The 19,834-nt window shown below is 41.9% G+C and overlaps 1 protein-coding gene across 1 annotated transcript in view; it reads left to right on the top strand.

Annotated features, from left to right (window-relative positions):
- The window catches only part of dnah1 (dynein, axonemal, heavy chain 1), a 32,674-nt gene that overhangs the window by 6,575 nt on the left and 6,265 nt on the right, over window positions 1–19,834 (top strand). Inside the window, exons 19-70 of the mRNA XM_069148695.1 lie at window positions 1–199; window positions 306–559; window positions 870–1,082; window positions 1,174–1,338; window positions 1,433–1,554; window positions 1,654–1,759; window positions 1,843–2,022; window positions 2,123–2,263; window positions 2,399–2,562; window positions 2,721–2,834; window positions 2,917–3,105; window positions 3,188–3,293; window positions 3,728–3,841; window positions 3,932–4,081; window positions 4,997–5,083; window positions 5,186–5,372; window positions 5,457–5,548; window positions 5,673–5,827; window positions 5,908–6,085; window positions 6,185–6,379; window positions 6,473–6,592; window positions 6,740–6,898; window positions 6,985–7,083; window positions 7,183–7,323; window positions 7,496–7,656; window positions 7,755–7,912; window positions 8,151–8,324; window positions 8,428–8,457; window positions 9,153–9,331; window positions 9,689–9,919; window positions 10,146–10,342; window positions 10,723–10,858; window positions 10,946–11,154; window positions 11,265–11,436; window positions 11,835–12,026; window positions 12,126–12,236; window positions 12,456–12,641; window positions 12,749–12,940; window positions 13,317–13,484; window positions 13,604–13,795; window positions 13,958–14,089; window positions 14,226–14,351; window positions 14,557–14,676; window positions 14,819–14,968; window positions 15,062–15,222; window positions 15,805–16,030; window positions 16,190–16,385; window positions 16,532–16,683; window positions 16,779–16,975; window positions 17,090–17,234; window positions 17,497–17,655; window positions 19,120–19,251. Coding sequence (XP_069004796.1) covers window positions 1–199; window positions 306–559; window positions 870–1,082; window positions 1,174–1,338; window positions 1,433–1,554; window positions 1,654–1,759; window positions 1,843–2,022; window positions 2,123–2,263; window positions 2,399–2,562; window positions 2,721–2,834; window positions 2,917–3,105; window positions 3,188–3,293; window positions 3,728–3,841; window positions 3,932–4,081; window positions 4,997–5,083; window positions 5,186–5,372; window positions 5,457–5,548; window positions 5,673–5,827; window positions 5,908–6,085; window positions 6,185–6,379; window positions 6,473–6,592; window positions 6,740–6,898; window positions 6,985–7,083; window positions 7,183–7,323; window positions 7,496–7,656; window positions 7,755–7,912; window positions 8,151–8,324; window positions 8,428–8,457; window positions 9,153–9,331; window positions 9,689–9,919; window positions 10,146–10,342; window positions 10,723–10,858; window positions 10,946–11,154; window positions 11,265–11,436; window positions 11,835–12,026; window positions 12,126–12,236; window positions 12,456–12,641; window positions 12,749–12,940; window positions 13,317–13,484; window positions 13,604–13,795; window positions 13,958–14,089; window positions 14,226–14,351; window positions 14,557–14,676; window positions 14,819–14,968; window positions 15,062–15,222; window positions 15,805–16,030; window positions 16,190–16,385; window positions 16,532–16,683; window positions 16,779–16,975; window positions 17,090–17,234; window positions 17,497–17,655; window positions 19,120–19,251 — 8,214 coding nt within the window. The remainder of the gene's footprint in view (window positions 200–305; window positions 560–869; window positions 1,083–1,173; window positions 1,339–1,432; window positions 1,555–1,653; window positions 1,760–1,842; window positions 2,023–2,122; window positions 2,264–2,398; window positions 2,563–2,720; window positions 2,835–2,916; window positions 3,106–3,187; window positions 3,294–3,727; window positions 3,842–3,931; window positions 4,082–4,996; window positions 5,084–5,185; window positions 5,373–5,456; window positions 5,549–5,672; window positions 5,828–5,907; window positions 6,086–6,184; window positions 6,380–6,472; window positions 6,593–6,739; window positions 6,899–6,984; window positions 7,084–7,182; window positions 7,324–7,495; window positions 7,657–7,754; window positions 7,913–8,150; window positions 8,325–8,427; window positions 8,458–9,152; window positions 9,332–9,688; window positions 9,920–10,145; window positions 10,343–10,722; window positions 10,859–10,945; window positions 11,155–11,264; window positions 11,437–11,834; window positions 12,027–12,125; window positions 12,237–12,455; window positions 12,642–12,748; window positions 12,941–13,316; window positions 13,485–13,603; window positions 13,796–13,957; window positions 14,090–14,225; window positions 14,352–14,556; window positions 14,677–14,818; window positions 14,969–15,061; window positions 15,223–15,804; window positions 16,031–16,189; window positions 16,386–16,531; window positions 16,684–16,778; window positions 16,976–17,089; window positions 17,235–17,496; window positions 17,656–19,119; window positions 19,252–19,834) is intronic.

Raw genomic sequence — 19,834 nt, 5'->3', positions numbered from 1 at the left:
TATGATCGTCTGCAGAAGCTGGTAAAGGACTTCCAGCCTTATAAAGACCTATGGATCACCAGCTCTAATTGGCTGAGGTGGAATGAGAGGTGGCTCGTTGACCCACTGTCGAGTCTCAACCCTGAGCAGATTGAGCACAGTGTCAGTGATGCTCACAAGACCATGCACAAATGTACTAAACAGTTAAAGGACGTTCCTGGTAGGTGACACATCTATTACCATTCAAACTTGGCAAAATGTGGTATGATTGTTAATGTCTGACCCCTTGTTTTGTGGGCTGCTCTCTGTCTCTTACACAACACCAGATTGCCAACAGGTGGCAAATACAATCTTCAGCAGGATTGAGGACTTCCGTCATTACATCCCTCTAATTCAGGGCCTGAGGAACCCTGGGATGAGGAGCCACCACTGGGAGATGCTTTCAGAACGCATTCAGATGAAAGTCAAGCCCAAAGCCAATTTGACCTTCTCACTATGCCTGGAGCTAGGCCTGCAGAATCACATGGATGACATAAGTCATGTGGCGGAGTTGGCTGGGAAAGAGTACGCCATTGAACAGGTACTTTTAAACAGAAACCCTGCTCTGAATATAGTGTTACATACATTGCTTTGGATCGGGTTTGTGAGGAATGAAGTACCATTTCTTTTTTGACCATCTGCAGAAGAAACTGTTGAGTTCAAAGGCATTTTTCATCAATAGGAACATGAGAGGGCGACTACTCATACAAAATGATGAATAAATATTGGCAGATGTTTATAGGAAACTCCAGGTTACAGGTCATTAAGTACCTGTAGTACAAAATGCACAGTGTCAATGTGAACATATTAACCAAAACTTGTTCTCACTTTTTTCACTCCTTCTCATCTAGGCCCTGGAGAAGATGGAACAAGAATGGTCTGCAGTAGACTTCGATCTGTTGCCCTACAAGGAGACAGGAACCTACATTCTGAAGAGCCCAGAAGAAGCGTCCCAGCTGCTGGATGACCACATTGTCTTGACACAGAGCATGTCTTTCTCACCCTTCAAAAAAACCTTTGAGGAACGCATCAACACCTGGGAGAGCAAGCTCAGAATAACTCAAGTACACACATACACATGAGGAGGTCTTATGTCTTGTGTTATTGTCTTGTAGTGTCTTATATTGTGCTACTGCCCTCTTCTGGTACTTGCAGGATGTGCTGGATGAGTGGCTGACGTGCCAGCGCTCCTGGCTCTACCTGGAGCCCATCTTCAGCTCCGATGATATCAGCCAGCAGCTTCCTGTGGAAGGAAAAAGATACGAGCAAATGGAGGACATATGGAGATCTGTCATGCAAATGGCCTTTAATAATCGAAAGGTCAGAGCTTCTATTTTTTTCTGAAAACCAGGTGATATTGGTGCTTACTATTTTGTTGTAGACTATTTCTGTGCATTTCTGTGCTTGTCTCTAGGTGATTGAATTGTGTCCTGATGCTCGTCTACTGAACTTACTTAAGCACTGCAACAAACTTTTGGAACAGGCACAGAAGGGTCTCAATGAGTACTTGGAGACAAAGCGAGGCTCCTTCCCCAGGTAAGCCAGACAGTGGTCCTTAAAATTAGTTTGACACTCAACAACTACAACAACAACATTTTGTGTATAATGCACTACACAGTAAATTCTTGTTTGTAGGTTTTACTTCCTCTCAGATGATGAGCTCCTGGAGATTTTGTCGCAGACCAAAGATCCCACTGCGGTTCAACCACACCTGCGCAAATGCTTCGAGAACATTGCACAGGTTTGCTTCTACATTGCTTTGTTAATTAGTCTGCTCACCTTTTACATGCATTCCACGTGACTCAGACATCTGTTGGTTCTTAGCTTCAGTTTCAGTCGGACCTACAGATCACACATATGTACTCGGGAGAAGGGGAGGAGGTGAAACTGTTCCTGCCAGTATGGCCAACTGGAAATGTAGAGGACTGGCTGAGGGATGTGGAGAACTCTATGAAAGCAACTCTAAGGGACAGCATTGAGTGTTCACTCAAAGTCTACTCTGAGGTAAGTGAACCTGACTTTAAATGCTGCTGCATAGCTTGTTTTTTAATTAGAACGTTGAGGGATCTTGTTAAGATGTTTGTGTGCCCATTTGACCTCTCAGCAACCTCGTGTGGACTGGGTGTTATTGTGGCCTGGTCAAGTGGTAATAGCTGGCTGTCAGGTCTTCTGGACCACTGAGGTGTCTGAATCTTTGGAGCAGGGAGACATGGCCAGTCGCCTTTATCCCCAACTACAGACACAGGTGTGGGCTTGTTATTTTTCCACTTTTAATAGCCATAGACACACATTCCATTATTTATTGCTTCCATTTATACTGAATATTGTGCATGCTACAGCATACTCTATACTGACATTCTTTTGCCTTTTGTATGTGAAGCTGGGTGACTTGGTGCAGCTGGTGAGAGGACATCTGTCTAAAATGCAACGAGCTGTGCTGTCTGCCCTTATTGTTATAGAGGTCCATGCTAAGGATGTAGCAGCCAGACTGGTGGAGCAGAACGTTTTGAGCATTAATGACTTTGAATGGATCAGCCAGCTAAGGTTACCTGTTTATTTTGTTGTGTGTATATATATATATATATATATATATATATATATATATATTGTACTTCTTGTTATTTCGGAGTCTATGATACAGTGTAATTGTGAGATATTGTGGGTGCAGAATGATTGTTACACTGATCTGATACTGCTTTCAGATATTACTGGACAAATGATGACATGTACATCCGTGCAGTAAATGCAGAATTCTTGTATGGATATGAGTACCTTGGGAACTCTGGACGTCTGGTCATCACTCCACTAACTGACAGGTAATTGTGGAATGAATATCAACTCTGATTTTGCCTGAATGCATTACACTCCTTTGAACACACAGTCTTCTGGCACTTTCAGATGCTACCTGACCCTGACAGGAGCTCTGCACTTAAAGTTTGGAGGGGCACCTGCTGGTCCAGCAGGGACAGGAAAGACAGAAACCACTAAAGATCTTGGCAAGGCTCTGGCCATCCAGACAGTGGTTTTCAACTGTTCTGATCAGCTGGACTTCATTGCAATGGGGAAGTTTCTCAAAGGACTGGCCAGGTAAGAGCAGTTAAGTGTGAAGGAATATCACAACACATGGCATCATACATGTGTAACTCCTTACCTCTCCTCAATTTTGCAGTTCAGGCGCCTGGGCATGCTTTGATGAGTTTAATCGTATCGATGTGGAGGTGCTGTCTGTGGTGGCACAGCAGATCACCACAATACAAAAGGCCCAGCAGCAAAGGGTGAGAGGCTGATTCACTGAAAATACAAACTCTGGTACTTGTTGCTCTTTTACACCTACTGTACTGAGTTGTACAAGTACTATACTGGAAGTACAAGAAGTATTTCCATTTTGTGTTAAAATTGCTGTCCTTTCTTTCTGCTTTAAGTACATTTTACATTTCAGATATTTAAGTTGAATAAATAAAAGTTACTAAGTTGTGTCTTACACATTTGTGTTGAGGTAAACTGATAAATATTGCTTATATAAATCACACACAATAAAATGGAAATTATCTGTGATATTTGTAAAAGTTCTAAATCATGTGAATATCATGTATAGCTGGTAAACTTGATCAATAATGTTTGACATGTAAAATTATCTCGTAAAAATAAATTTAAGCGAGACAGCTGTGCATTTCTCTAAAATAATTGAGTGTGCATGTTGTGTTTGTAGGTACAGCACTTTATGTTTGAGGGGGTGGAGATCCCTCTTGTCCCTTCTTGCGCTGTATTCATCACTATGAACCCTGGTTACGCTGGCCGCTCAGAACTGCCTGACAATCTCAAGGTTTGCGATACCAATTTAAAATGATGTTTAACTGCATAACACTGAGGATAAACAAATAGGGTTCAACAAACAACATTATATCTTCTACAGGCCCTGTTTCGTCCTGTGGCCATGATGGTCCCTGACTATGCTATGATAGCTGAGATCTCCTTGTACTCATTTGGCTTCAATGATGCCAAAGTCCTCTCCAAGAAGATCACCACAACTTTCAAGCTGTCCTCTGAACAACTTAGCTCTCAGGTATGGACTCAGAGGAGGTCAGAATCTATTTGATCTCCTCATACCTCTAAAAAGACCTGCTTTTTCACCTGGGTGATGGTTTAAATCAGACCTGGGCATTGTACGGCCGCAGGCCACATCCGGCCCTTTGGCTGTCCCTGACCGGTCCACGTGAGTTCAATGGTAAATTAGGAATCAAATGTAAATAAGTGTACATCATGCACGTGTAACCCAGGTAATGTTCAGTCGCCCAATTTACAGACATTCCCTAAATGTCTCACCGAGCGAGCTAGTGGTCTGAACGTCCTGGCGTTGCACGTAGCAGAGCCCTTATTACATTTTTGTATAAAGTTAATTTAATGCTGGTCTTTGAAATATTGCAAAAATATGCTCATTTTCAAAATCTTTTTTGTGAATGTTGATTGAATAGTGATATAATGTTGACGTTTTTAAAATGCTTGCACCACATTTTAATAGCCTAATTGTAACATCTACTACTACCAGTAGCAGCTAATAAAAAAACATACAATTTACTGCTTTTCATAAAGAGATCAAATTAATATTGAGCAGAATTGAGTTCAGCCTATTGGTCCGGCCCTCCACAACAGTCCCAGTTTCTCATGAGGCCCCTTGGGAAAATGAATTGCCCACCCCTGGTTTAAATGATACCGGAAAAGAAAATTAAACTAAAAGTCATTTTTATTTTAACTGACATTTTTAAATGTCAGTATTTAAAAGTTTTAGTCTTTGAAATATTGACATGTAACACATACAGCGGTTGCAGAATCCACAGGCTGGATTAAAATATATTTGTCTGTTCCTATATTTATAGAGAGAGATGTATTCATGGTTAGAAATGTTTGTGTATGTATGTGTGAATAACTAAAATTTAAAAAAAAAAAAGATTAGGTGACTTAAGTTCTTTTTTATGTGAAGGATCATTATGATTTTGGTATGAGAGCTGTGAAGACTGTGATCTCAGCTGCTGGAAACCTGAAGAGAGAAAATCCCAACATGAATGAGGTGAGATAATGTTCCTCATCGTTTGATCTAAAATAGGTGTAAGAAGCCATAAGAAACATTTCGAATGCAAATTGAACCTTCCACATTCTTGCTGTCCTGCAGGAGCTGATCTGTCTTCGGGCCATTCAAGACGTCAATGTACCAAAGCTTTTGCAGGATGACCTGAAACTCTTCTGTGGCATCGTGTCTGATCTTTTCCCAAAGACAAAACAGGAGCCAGTCAATTATGGCACTCTGGAAGAGTCCATGCGTAATGTCTGCACCACAAAGAACCTCAAAGATGTGGATGGTTAGTGTTTCTAAAGGCACAGAGTATTTTAGCTGTTGCCTTTATATTTAGAGTGAGTAGATAACAGTGTTGTGATGTTTGTAGGGTATATTAATAAGTGTATTCAGCTGTATGAGACCACTGTGGTGAGACATGGCCTGATGTTGGTGGGACCTTCTGGATCAGGTAAAACAAAGGTGAGTCATTTACATGTTATACTGTTTACAGTTGTCTGCACAAAGTTTACATTGATTTCTGTTTAGCAGTGTGAAGTCCTGAATGTAAGTATTACTTTATTTATATGAATACTGTGTATTTTAGTGTTACGAGATACTAGGTGCAGCAATAACAGCTCTGAAGGGCCAGCCCTCTGTGAGTGGTGATGTGTATGAGGCTGTTCACATACATGTCCTCAACCCAAAATCTATCAGCATGGGACAGCTGTATGGGGAGTTTGACTTGCTCACACATGAGTGGTAAGAGATGTTTCTTTTCTACACAATTTACAGAAGAAATAATATAAAAACCCACACTGGCTTTTTCTCCAACCCTGCAGGACAGACGGTATCCTTTCATTTCTTATTCGTGGAGGGGCAACATCTATGGACAAAGAGAAAAAGTGGTACATGTTTGACGGGCCAGTGGATGCTGTGTGGATTGAGAACATGAACACTGTTTTGGATGACAACAAAAAGCTATGTCTAAGCTCTGGGGAAATCATCAAGCTCACTGACGTAAGATCAATGTTGAGTTTTCCTAGGCTCAGATTTTCAGTCAGTGTGCCTTCTCCTCTCTCTTGTGCACTCAGCCATTTTTCCGCCTTAATCCTGCAGGTGATGACCATGATGTTTGAGGTGCAGGACTTGGCAGTGGCGTCTCCAGCCACAGTGTCTCGCTGCGGTATGGTCTACTTGGAGCCCAGTATTCTGGGCCTCATTCCCTTTACAGAGTGCTGGCTGAAGCAGGTCCCCAAAGCCCTGAAACTGTACACAGAGCAGCTGAACTCCCTGTTTGCCAGGTTCCTGCAGGTAAGAGTGGAGTCAGCATGACTTAGAAAGAACATAAGGCAGTCTTTGGGCTTTTTCACTAAAGGTTTTTGATTTTTCTGTATTTTTAAACAGGACTCCATTACATTTGTCCGCACATCAGTAAAGGAGGTCATCAAATCTCTGGACAGCAGCCTCACCTGTAGTCTCCTCAAACTGATGGACTGCTTCTTCAGTCCCTTCAACATCAAAGAGGTTTGTGTGCACCTTCTCTGTCGGAAGAACATATACATATAACAGATAAGACCTTTTGCCTTTAAGGCGATGAAAGGACCTATGTGTACTGCACATGCGATTGTTGTTGAATGTGCTCTTTTTACCAATCCTTCATTGTCTTTTCAGGGTGAGATGCCACCACCTCAAAAGAAACTGGACCATCTTCAGGAACTGATTGAGCCCTGGTTCTTTTTCTCTCTGATGTGGAGTGTTGGAGCAACGGGAGATGCAGCGAGCTGCCAGCGCTTTAGTGTCTGGCTCAAAAACAAAATGGCAGAAGAGAGGGTCAGACCACCATCTCTGATTCAGCAACCCAGCTAAAATTCATTTCAAATCTATTTGTATTGATTGCTGGATGTTTTGTCCTTTAGATTAAGTTATGTTTTCCAGAGGAGGGCACAGTGTACGACTATCAGCTTGATGATGCAGGGATTAGTAATCCGGAGCATGACGATGAAGAAGAAAGAAAAGTAAATAGATGATGTTTAAATATTGACATTATACATAGACTGCAGCCAATCACAGTCAGAAATTGTTTTTCTCCGCTCATCTTTTTGCCTGCATTTTAGGTCCAGTGGGTCAAGTGGATGAAATACGCGAGCAATGTTGTAATCACCCCAGAAACAAATTATGCTGACATTATTGTTCCAACTGCTGACACAGTGAGGATGTCCTTCCTGATGGACATGCTTTTGACCAATAAGAAACCTGTGAGTACTGTTATATTTGATTATAGTAGGACTATTAGTATAGTTTTATTTAAAATAAATGTGAAAAAATAAAAAGAAGAAAACTGTAAAAACAACAACAAAGTTCTTATTCAGATACTATTTGTAATTTAAATATTTTGGCTGCATTTGTGTTTGTGTGTGTGTGATCCAGGTGCTCTGTATTGGGCCAACTGGCACAGGAAAGACCCTGACCATGTCAGACAAGCTGCTGAGGAATATGCCTGCTGAATACATCACACACTTCCTCATGTTCTCCGCCCGCACTTCAGCCAACCAGACTCAAGATTACATTGACAGCAAACTCGACAAAAGGTAGGTACACTTTATTAATCACAATTTAACCAATTACCCACCATCTTAATATGTTTGAAACTTGCCCTTGATGATTAATTGATGTGTCTGTGTGTCAGGCGGAAAGGCGTTTTTGGACCTCCAATAGGGAAGCACTTTATCTTTTTCATTGATGACCTAAACATGCCCATGTTGGAGACCTATGGTGCTCAGCCTCCTATTGAACTGCTGCGGCAGTGGAAGGACCATGGAGGCTGGTATGACAGGAAGCAGATAGGTGAGAGCATGCGAGCATATTTCATTTAACTTTGTTGTGTTGAATTGTTTAATATAAACTGCTGAACTTTTAGTTTATTTTTGTACTAATTGCTCTGTTCTACCATGTTATGTCATGCCTTCAATTGTTGTTATTTACAACTGTATGTTGGATGACCAAGATGTGTGTTACTTTAGTTCAGCAATATGACGCAAATGTGAGATCGAGCTTCTCTTTGTTTCCTATCATTTTTACACAGGGACGTTCAAGCACGTAGTGGATATCAATTTTGCCTGTGCCATGGGACCCCCAGGTGGAGGGCGAAACCCCATCACCGAGCGCTTCACACGTCACTTCAACTTCCTGTCCTTTACTGAAATGGAGGATGCCAGCAAGAAAAATATTTTCTCTACCATTCTAGGAAGTTGGATGGGTGAGTCAGGGCTGCCAATGTGTTTCAATTGTCAGTGAATGCAGGATAATTAATATCTTATTATATTTAAAAGTTTATAACTTAAATCTTTGTTCTCTTTCAGATGGCAATATGAGTAAAAAAGAACCAGGCGGTAAGTCAGGGACACAGAGAAAGGGAGTGAAATGTTGTTTACTACAATGTAGTTAAATAAAGTTAGTGTGGCATCTGTACTTGCATACCGTGCTGCGAACAGATTGGGTCCAGTGTACATCCAGGACATGGTCCAACCTTACATCCCAGCCCGCTCCCTCCGCTCTGCTTTTACCAATCGGCTTGAGCTAAACACTCTACAAAATCACAACTGTTTGCTGTCCTGGCTCCTAAATGGTGGAATGAGTTCCCCACCGACATCAGGACAGCAGAAACTACGTACATCTTCCGCCGCAAACTAAAAACACACCTCTTCCGACTTTACCTTGAACAGTAGAACTTTAGTAGCACTTAAAATGGCACTTACTGATAGCACTTTGTATTTTGGCTTTCTTGAAGAAATTGTATTTTCTTGATTCCTGTTGTTCTGGGTTTTGTACCCTCATGGTTGAAATCCACTTGTTGTAAGTTGCTTTGGATAAAAGCGTCAGCTAAATGAAATGTAATGTAATGTAATGTAATGTAATCTGTAATACAAGAGGACACAGAATGGTTTGAAGCATATATGGAGGATATTTAAATATAACAGATTTGGACCAGTGCCTGGGAAAGTATCTCTGATATAAATTGTTACCAAATTTTACTCTGTTTCATTGTTACCTCTTTCTTCTGTCTCTCACCCTGTTTTTTTATCAGTGCCCGTGCCAGCAATCCAGCCGCTGAATGAGCAGCTTGTAAATGCCACAATCAGAGTCTACTCAACCATTACCTCCCAGCTACTCCCAACTCCAGCCAAGTCCCATTACACCTTCAACCTCAGAGACCTGTCCAAGGTCTTCCAGGGTATCCTCATGGCTGAGGCCAGCATGATACAGGTAGTCTGATCCAAAAGACTAGTTACATTATTGTGAAATATTCACATCACTTATATATAATAGATTGTTGGAATATCATCATATCAGATTAGTCACTTGATCCATTAGGTACTTAAACTGTGTGCCACTGTAGAATAACCTATACATTTATTATAAAGACCATTCAAAGCAACTAGTTTCAGCAGTGTACTGTATGGCTTCAGCCAGCATACCCTAACAGCAGGTGTGTTATTCTTAGGTCTCTAGCATAATAATGTATGAAGGAATTTGAACTGAATTGTAAAGATTGAAAGTGTTTTTGTACATCTTTAAATCCCCAGCATTGTAAAGAGTAGCATTGCCTTGTTGTTGTTTTAGGATAAATTACCGCTGTTGCAGCTATGGTACCACGAAAGCTGCCGGGTTTTCCAGGACCGCCTGGTGTGTGCTGAGGACAGGGACTGGTTCAACAAGCTCCTGAAGGACTGCATTCAGGAGTTTGACTGCTGCTTTGAAGAGGTTGTACCCTGCCATCCTGTTTTGTATGGAGATTTCATGATTTCTTCAGCTGCCCACAAAGTCTACACATACATAGAAGACAAGGAAATGGTGAGTGGTGCCAAACAATCTTGGAAATATTTTATGTATGGTAATGTTTTTCCATAGAAAACAGCTACTACCCTATGGATTGCTGTGTTGTGCTTTGTGAAGGTTTTTCATTTTCCTTTGCCTTTCTGCAGTGTAAGTGGTGACTGTATGCTTCAATAACAATAGATGTTGATTTCTTTATGCCAGCTTTATATTGTTTTTTTTCTACATTTTATATGTTTTCTAGTTGTTACAAGTGATGGAAAAGTATGTGGAAGACTACAACCAGGTCAACATGACCAAGATGAAGCTTGTGCTCTTTATGGATGCCATTGAGCATGTGTGCCGCATCAGCCGCGTCTTGCGCCAGCCCCTTGGCAATGCCCTGCTGCTTGGAGTGGGTGGTAGTGGACGCCAGTCACTCACTAAGCTGGCCTCATATATGTGAGATTTGCACAATCCTTACAACTCTCATTCCAGCTGGCTGAACATACTTGAAAGATATTTATTTCTCCAAATGTGGATCTTGAGAGAGATGAGATTACATGACAAATAGATACAGCGATACAGAATGATAAACATTTGGTTGCCTTTATTTTATGAAAGATATACATTATTACATTATTATTTTTTATTCATTGATAGTTGAGGTAAAGGTAGGGCCTGTTTTAAAAGTGTGAAAATCTTGAAAATTCCTTTAATTCTTTTAATTGTTCACTTATTAAGTTTATATGGTTTACTGCAGATATCCCACAACATGCAAACATTAGTGTAATCCAATGATCTTGTGGTCCATTCTTCACAGTGCATTTGTCCATTTTCAGGTCAGAATATGAATGTTTCCAGATTGAGCTGTCGAAGAACTATGGTCAAACAGACTGGAGAGAAGATATTAAAGGCATCATGCTCAAGGCTGGCCTTCAGAACCAGCAGATCACCTTCCTTTTTGTAGATACACAGGTATACCGAGGCACTTTCTTATAACTTAATCTTTCATGGATGCATTTTGTTTTACTGAATGTTGAATGTTAAATTTTCAATTGCCAGATTAAGACTGAGTCATTCCTGGAGGATATCAACAGCATTTTGAACAGTGGAGATGTTCCCAACCTGTACGCAACAGATGAGGTAGAGCGTATCATGACAACAATGAAGCCTGTGGTTCAAGACCTGGGACTTCAGCTGACTAAAGCCAATTTTATGGCTGCCTACATCAGGAGAGTCCGCAGCAACATTCACACTGTACTCTGCATGAGGTTTGTAACAGCAAATCTCTCCATCTCTGGGAGTCTTTTACCCATCACACTTATTCGCCTCCATTTCCCACTGCTCAAATTTTTCCTCTTCATTTTTTCTCTCTCTGCAGCCCAATAGGTGAGGTGTTTCGAGCACGGCTGAGGCAGTTTCCGTCACTGGTGACATGTTGCACCATAGACTGGTTCAGCACCTGGCCAGAGGAGGCTCTTCAGGCTGTGGCCACATCGTTTCTTCAGGAGCTGCCCAAGCTAGAAGCCAGCCCTACAGTCATGATGGGACTGGTGAGAGTCCTGTGTGCGCGCGTGTGTGTGTGTGTGTGTGTGTGTGTGTGTGTGTGTGTGTGTGTGTGTGTGTGTGTGTGTGTGTGTGTGTGTGTGTGTGTGTGTGTGTGTGTGTGTGTGCGCGCGCATGTACGTGTGTGCACACGTGTGTGTCAGTGTGCTCTTTTGTATGTATGTTTGCAATGATTTTCAAAGTTTCTAATGCATTAATATACGCAGTAACACAATTTTGATAACATTCAAAGCAGCAGGGTCTTCTTTGTAATTGCTTAGTGAACACAAGCAACTTCCAGGTTTTTACAGAGTAATTATATAAAGGGAGATGACTGGCTGTCTGAAAAAGAACTAAAATAATAAAGTAGCACAAACCCTTGTCTAACACAAATTCTTCTCTACAGACATCGATGTGTGTGAAGATTCACCAGATGGTAGGCAGGAAATGTGGGCAGTACCTGGCTGAGCTATCTCGATACAACTATGTCACACCTAAGAGCTACCTGGAGCTGCTCAAAATCTTCTCAGATCTCATTGGACGCAGAAAGCAGGAGCTGTGCGGTGCTCGTCAGCGCATGAAGACTGGTCTGGATAAGGCAAGGCATTGGACAATGACAATAATTCAATGTATAATTTATTTACATGCATTTGATTAGCAGTCTTAGCTGAGTGTTTGCTATATGGTGATCCTGTAGCTTCTTAGCACAGCTGACGATGTGAGTAAGATGCAGGAGGAGCTGGGGGTGTTGAGACCTCAGTTGGAGGAGGCTGGTAAGGACACTGAAGTCACCATGGAGAACATTAAGGTAAGGTCACAATAATAGAGTTAGAAGTGTATGAACCATACAAAAATGTTTAAATGGATGTTTTTGTTTTGTTGAATGATAATGGAACAAAAACCTTAGCCAATTTTTGTTTTTCTATACTGTCTTTTTTTCCATATATGTGCGTAAGCGATGTACTTTGGAACACTTACCAAATTTTCATTTGTTGACTTGAATGGAATTGATTTTCTATGTTTTTAGAAAGACACAGTGGTTGCAGAGGAGACCCGTAAGTCAGTGCAAGCAGAAGAAGCGAAAGCTACAAAGAAAGCCCATTTTGCAGGATCCATTGCAGCAGATGCCCAGAGAGACTTAGATGAGGCTCTGCCAGCCCTGGATGCTGCTCTCGCCAGCCTCAAGTCACTCAAGAAGAAAGATGTCACTGAGGTCTGGGATTTTTATGATGATTGGTCCTTAAATATTCTTAAAATAGTACTGCATCGTTAACTTATATGTAGATTATGACTTCCTAACTATGATCTTTTTTTTAATAGGTGCGAGCCATGCAGCGACCTCCCCAGGGGGTAAAGCTGGTTTTTGAGGCAGTGTGCATTATGAAAGGCATCAAACCCAAAAAAGTACCAGGAGAGAAGCCTGGCACCAGTGTTGATGACTACTGGGAGCCAAGTAAAGGTCTGTTACAAGACCCTGGCAAGTTTCTGGAGAGCCTCTTCAAGTATGATAAGGTAAAGCACATATCTTTTCAAATTATTGCCATGTCAATGTATGGATAGTATTACATTACATTTAGCTGACACTTTTATCCAAAAACTTACAACAAACTGATGGTACACCATTGGGAGCAATTTTAGGGTTCAGTGTGTTGCTCAGGGTCACCTAGGCATGTGGACAGGAGGAGCTGGGATTGAACCACTGACCTTCTGATTAGTATGCAACCCACTCTACCAACTGAGCTACAGCCTCCCCATTTAGTATTGTTTCAGATTTGACTTTAAACTATGACATTCTCTGAGTTTTGGTGTTTGGTGCTAATTTGGACATTTTGTGTTTGGAACCTGTGAAATGTCTTACAAGCTGCTTTTTCTGTCACCAATAATGCAGGACAACATCCCAGATAGCGTCATCACTCTCATCCAACCCTACATAGATAATACAGAGTTCCAGCCTGCCTCCATTGCCAAGGTTTCCGAAGCCTGTACGTCCATTTGCCAATGGGTGCAAGCCATGTATACATATTACTTTGTGGCCAAGAATGTGGAACCTAAACAGGTAAAAACTCAAATCCATATTAGATCCATTGTCTCAGTTATTCAAGCAGGACACAGCTGCACTTACATCCTTTCAAAATAAGAGTCATGAAAACATTAACAATGTAAATGTTTGTGCAGCAAGCTCTTCAGGAGGCCCAGGAGGAACTAGCAGAGACCCAGCGCATCCTGGATGATGCCAAAGAAAAACTTGCAGCAGTTGAGAGCGGTATTGCTACTTTGCAGGCCAAGTATCAGGGCTGTCTGGCCAAGAAGGATGAGCTGGACAACAAGTATCAACTATGTGAGGCTCGCCTCGTCCGAGCAGACAAGGTCAGAAGGAGGACTAAGATTAGATCAGACAAAACTTAATTGTTCCTGCCAGAGGAAAATTGAACATTACAGCTACACCCAAACAGACCAGAACAGTAGCTCCAAAAAATATACAGATAACAGGAGTAGTTGAAAATAACATCATGATGCATTGCTCTCCAGCTCATAGGCGGACTGGCAGATGAAAAAGTGCGTTGGAAGGAAACAGTACAACATCTGGATTACATGGTCAATAATGTAACCGGTGACGTGCTTCTGTCTGCAGGATACATTGCATACTTGGGACCCTTCACTGTAAGTTTGTCACAACTCAGTGAGTTCATATGAAAAAGTTACGCTACACATAATCTAATCCATAGCTAAATTTGTTCCTATCTTTATATTTGTAATAAGTACTGCTGCATAATTTGCACATTGTTTTTGTGGTCAGGGAGAATACCGGGCAGCCATGGCAGAAGAGTGGCTGCATTGTTTCAAAGAACTGAGTGTTCCACACACCAACGAACCGAACCTGATCAACACCCTAGGAGATCCTGTCAAGATCCGCTCCTGGCAGGTCAGAGGCAAGCTATTAGCTGCCCATCAGGATTAAAGCTGATTAGGACAGATTTTAACAATTGAAAAAATAACTGTCTAACTGTGTTTGCTTATAGTTTTATTAAAAATCCGACTTAGTTTTTTCTACATGCTATCATACTTAAATATATCATACTGTTTTGCCTTTTCTATCAACATACCTTTTTTTTTTTCTATGCGTATAGATATCAGGTTTGCCTAAGGATAACCTTTCGATGGAAAACGGTGTGATAGCCCAGTACACTCTGCGCTGGGCACTGTTCATTGATCCTCAGGGACAAGCCAACACATGGATCAAAAACATGGTGAGGTCATTGCTTTCTGTGTGCTTATCTTGTCATAACTGCAGAGGGTGGCACTGCTGAGTTATCTTGTGCACATGCTTAATCTTGAATTCTGATTCATTTCTCATCCATAATTTCTCAATTACTTCCTGTTGTAACCCAGGAGCGGGACAATCGATTGAAGGTTATGAAGCTTAGTGACCGGGACCTCCTCCGCAGTCTCGAGAATGCTATTTCCTTTGGTAGACCATGCCTATTGGAGAACATAGGAGAGGAGCTAGATCCTGCTCTAGAACCTATCTTGTTGCAACAGGTGATTACACACACATCTGTTACAAAAACAAATCCCAGTGGTATACAAATATCAGCCACACACTGGTCTGCTTAACTCGTTTATTGCTCTTAGACATTTAAGGATCAAGGCAGCACATTTCTCAAGCTGGGCGACTCAGTCATCTATTACCAAGAAAGCTTCAAGATGTACATCACCACCAAGCTACCTAACCCACACTACTCTCCAGAGGTTGCTACCAAAGTCACACTCATTAACTTCACCCTTTCACCCAGGTAACACATTTCAAACAGATTAAACTTTATTCTTTTGCAGGTTGTCATCATTTCAATCTGGAATGATCACAGTTTATTCAACTCCATCATTGACAAGATTGACAAAATCTGATAAAGCAATGTCTGCCAGTGTTACTGTTTCTCCTCATCTATGTTATCAACGATGAAAGTGTGGAGTAAGATCAGAGTTTGAAGAAAACTAGTGACCTATTTTCTTTTAGTATAAATAATGTTTTTTTAAGCTGTTGATTGTTTAACTTGGGACTCGACCTGCAATACACAAAAGGTATTATCATGAAATGTTATCTGCAAAACATGCAACAGTATCATTTGACAGCACTGATAATGCAAGTTAATGTATTTGGTAGGTTTATAAAATCATATCATATCATATCTTCCATCTTATCTGTTTCGTAATTGTTGTTAAATTCTAAATGTTAGAAAAGTAAAAAAACAAAACTGGCTGTCTTTGTGATCCAGACAGAAAACCAACAATCTTTTAGAATGAATGTCTGGTGTGAATTTTACCCATTATGCCTCAGTCATGTCGCTGTCTGTGTTTGTGTGACTGTGTGTATTCAGTGGTCTAGAAGACCAGCTGTTGGGCCATGTGGTGGCTGAGGAGCATCCTTACTTGGAGGAGGAAAAGAACCAGCTAATCATCAGCAATGCCAAGATGAAACAGGAGCTGAAAGACATTGAGGATGAGATTCTGTTCCGTCTCAGCTCCACAGAGGGAAACCCTGTTGATAATGAGGAGCTCATTCAAGTGTTGGAGGCGTCTAAGATCAAGGCCGAAGAGATTAAGGTCAGACACCAGGAGAGTTTTATCTCTACAGATCTTGGAAATGCTTTTTCTCATGTACAACTCCCTCTAAAACCTTGTACGACACTTTGGTGACATATCATTGAACTTAAAAGCTATCAGTGCGGAATTTTCTGCTGTATTTTCTGTTTTTACTGGCAGGCTAAAGTGATGGCGGCAGAAAAGACAGAGCAGGACATTGATGCCATCCGTCTGGAGTATGTGCCAGTGGCTGTGCGTGCACAGATCCTTTTCTTCTGTGTATCAGACCTGTCCAATGTTGACCCAATGTACCAGTACTCCTTGGAGTGGTTCCTTGGCATCTTCTTGGCTGGCATTGCCAACTCTAAGAGAGGAGGTAAAAAGCGAGCCTTGTTGCAAGATTATACACAGAATTATGTGTATGGACATGGAAAAAAATTACAAGAACTGGTTTATGATGTATACTGTTTTCATTAAAACCAGCTTTTTTATGATCCCTTATTTCCTCCTCATTTATCACAGACACAGTGGAGCAGAGAATCACCAACATCAATGAATTTTTCACCTTCAGCCTGTACAGCAACGTATGCCGCAGCTTGTTTGAGAAACACAAACTCATGTTTGCCTTTCTTCTGTGTGCTCGCATCATGATGAATGAGAACAAAATTGACATGGTGAGCAAATAGGCAGATCTTTCATCCTCTGAAGGAACCCATAAAACACAGATGTCTATCTAATCCAAGTGGATTTGCTTGTCTCTCTGTGGCAGGCTGAGTGGCGCTACCTGCTATCTGGAGGAATGCCCGTCCTGGAGCTGACCAACCCAGCAGTAGGCTGGTTGTCGGAACGCGCCTGGAAGGACATTTTAGGCCTCAGCACTCTGGACAACTTCAGCAAAATGGCCGAGAGCTTCACTGAACATCTGGAGGGCTTCAAGAGAATTTTGGACAGCAACCAGCCTCACAGGCATGAGAAGACAAATACTATTTTGACACATGAACATTTCTATCCATCATTTGTACTTTGCAGAAGCTGTCAATATCTTACAAGCTGTGTTTGTGTGCATATGTTTGCCGAAAGGGAGCCTCTCCCAGGAGAGTGGGACACCAGGTTGGACTCATTACAGAAGCTCTTGGTCCTGCGCTGTCTGAGGACTGACTGCCTCATTCAAGGACTGCAGGACTTTGTGTCAACTCACCTGGGACAATGTTTTATAGAACCTCAGGTAAAGTCCCCCCCCCTCCCTATTGCCGTCCTTTTCATGTTAAAACCAAAATTTCTGTGTTTAACAGTGGCTTAAAAGTGTCTTAATATTAACATGGTACAAATGTTTTTTTATATTCTGGCAGGGTTTGCAACAATCAGTGACTGATGGTTGCATTGCAGAAGCAGCTATTTTAACTACAGCTGAGAATAAGTTTTGTTTCTTTCCTTACAATATACGACAACGACATTTGTGGTTTGTTTCTCTCTCACTCTTCCTACAGACATCAGACCTGTCTCTGGTCTTTCCGGAGTCGTCCCCCTCGACTCCCCTGATCTTTGTCTTGTCCCCTGGCACCGACCCTGCTGCCGACCTCTACAAGTTTGCTGATGTCATGCAGTTCTCCATGAAAATGAGTGCCATCTCTCTAGGCCAAGGCCAGGTCAGTGCCAGGGAGAAGTCTGGGAATTCTCACTCCCTTTCTTTTACGCACTCTCTGACTCGGCGGTAAAGCTGTTAAAAATCATTTTCTCACTAAACCAGATCAGTCTCATTTGTCTTGTGAAGAATGGACATGGCACCACTGTTCTCTTTATTTCAGGCCCAATGTACGGTGGCACTGAGGTGCAAAACACAAAAAGAAAAAGGAAGCGCAACAACAAAAACAAGCAGTCCTGAATTGCAAAGTGCAAATACAAACAGAAAAAAAAACTACAACATTAAGGAGTAATCCTGAGGTGCAACTTGCAGCCCAAAAATTACAGAAATAGCGCCATCAGCTGGGCCGTCAACTTTAGTTCCGTTTCTGGAGGATTTCAGGCAGCAGCACTGAGATGGGAAAGCGGCTGTTGCATCAGTATAACAATCACTTCAGCGGTATATCACTGCTATGTACCGATCCCTAGTGGTATGCCACTCATTTACCACCAATAGATGTACCGAAAGCAAATATTAAAGCTGGATGTAGTTAACGGAGTTAATATTAGCCGGAGTTAACCATAGCCACTCGGACCAATCAATAACAGAAATTCTGTCACCAAAAAGACTAAAACTTGTATTGCTTTTGGCACGCTGTATTCATTAGTGAACATGACCACACATCACATCAGATAAAACTCCATGTTGCAGAACATTAATCAGGCATATGCATGGCATCGTATTCTATTATTCCCCACAGATACGAGGGTGGATGAATAATTACCAACTGCTGCTCGTGCACGTCATGGCGCACAGCACCGTGACGTGCACAGAGCAGCAGAAATCCATAACCCTAATGAGTAACTGGTTCAGATTTCATCGCTTGATCATCATCACTTCTTGAGTTCTACACTTTTTGTGAGCAGTAATCCAAATGCGTCGGTGATGTTTTACACGCCTGAAACTTAAGCAGTGAGCGCACATCAAAGTTTGTGAAAAATTATTGGGGAACAGAGAGAAGCAGCAGGGAGTCATATCCGGGTGTTGTGGTCGAGAAACTTATCATTGCGCTGAGCGGGCGCATTGGAGGACCCAAGTGCCATCGCGCAAACAACTTCCTTATTTGCAAGTTTTAGGATAAATACAGGTTTATGAGTCAGCAAACCTTAAACCTTGCTGGCAACATTCTCCCAGCAACACCCCTGTGACTGTTTAATAGGTTTTTGCTTGTGTTTATCATACCTGCAATTATGGGAGTTAGAATCTTGGCTCATGCTGGACTTTTGGATCACCAGGTCCTCAGATTATGTCTGAGTTGAACTGTAGGTTCCCTTCTGAGAGACTCAATATGCTGGGGGGAGATTTTCTGTGCCACTCACTTCTTAAATAAGGATCCAATCAGGATCCAAAACCTCAAACTTAGTGTTTTTGGCACAGTTCTTGTTGTTTCATATCTGTCTTTTCCTCTGTCGTTGTTCGTGTGATTCAGGGCTCCACCGCTGAGGCTATGACGCATGTAGCCATGGAAAGAGGTCTGTGGGTCTTTTTCCAGAACTGTCACCTGGCACCCAGCTGGATGCCTAACCTAGAGAGACTCATTGAAAACATCAACCCGGTTGAGGTAAACATATGAATATACAAAACAGCATGGATACACACCAACTTCAGATACAAACAACACTACAGAAACAAATAACACATTAAAACTGCAAGCAGTGATATGTGGGCCCTCGCACGGTGCATGTTGGGTAGCCGGCGGGTCGGGGCGGCACTGTTATCAGAGATGTAATGTTTGAGGAAGATTGGAATATGTACATACAAGTTACAGTCACCTGTAGTTTCATGACGAGACGCTCAAAATGGCCACAATGCCACGGGCACACCGATAGACGAAAAAAAAATTAATGATGCCAAGAGACTTTTTTGTACATCTCGGTGTGATACAACTAGGTGCTGGGGCTGCAGTTTAGGGGGCGCTAGCAAGCCATTTGGCTACGCCCACTCGCAAAACACACTTCAGATGTATCGTTTCTCCATGCCGGATGTATGTGCAACGTTTCATGAGGTTTCAAGCATCCTTTAACCTTAAACATCAACTTCCTGTGTCACGGCCAAGCATCACACTTTGCCGCATCACCACGGTGACGCCCTTTGACAAAGTCACAAGAAACTCTCAATATATCATCATCAATGTCTGAAGGCTA

The sequence above is a fragment of the Embiotoca jacksoni genome, unplaced genomic scaffold (assembly GCF_022577435.1).
Source record: "Embiotoca jacksoni isolate LCO1_2020_lvr unplaced genomic scaffold, fEmbJac1.0.p SCAF_1, whole genome shotgun sequence".
Lineage (NCBI taxonomy): Eukaryota > Metazoa > Chordata > Actinopteri > Embiotocidae > Embiotoca > Embiotoca jacksoni.
This window is presented reverse-complemented; position numbering and strand designations above follow the sequence as displayed.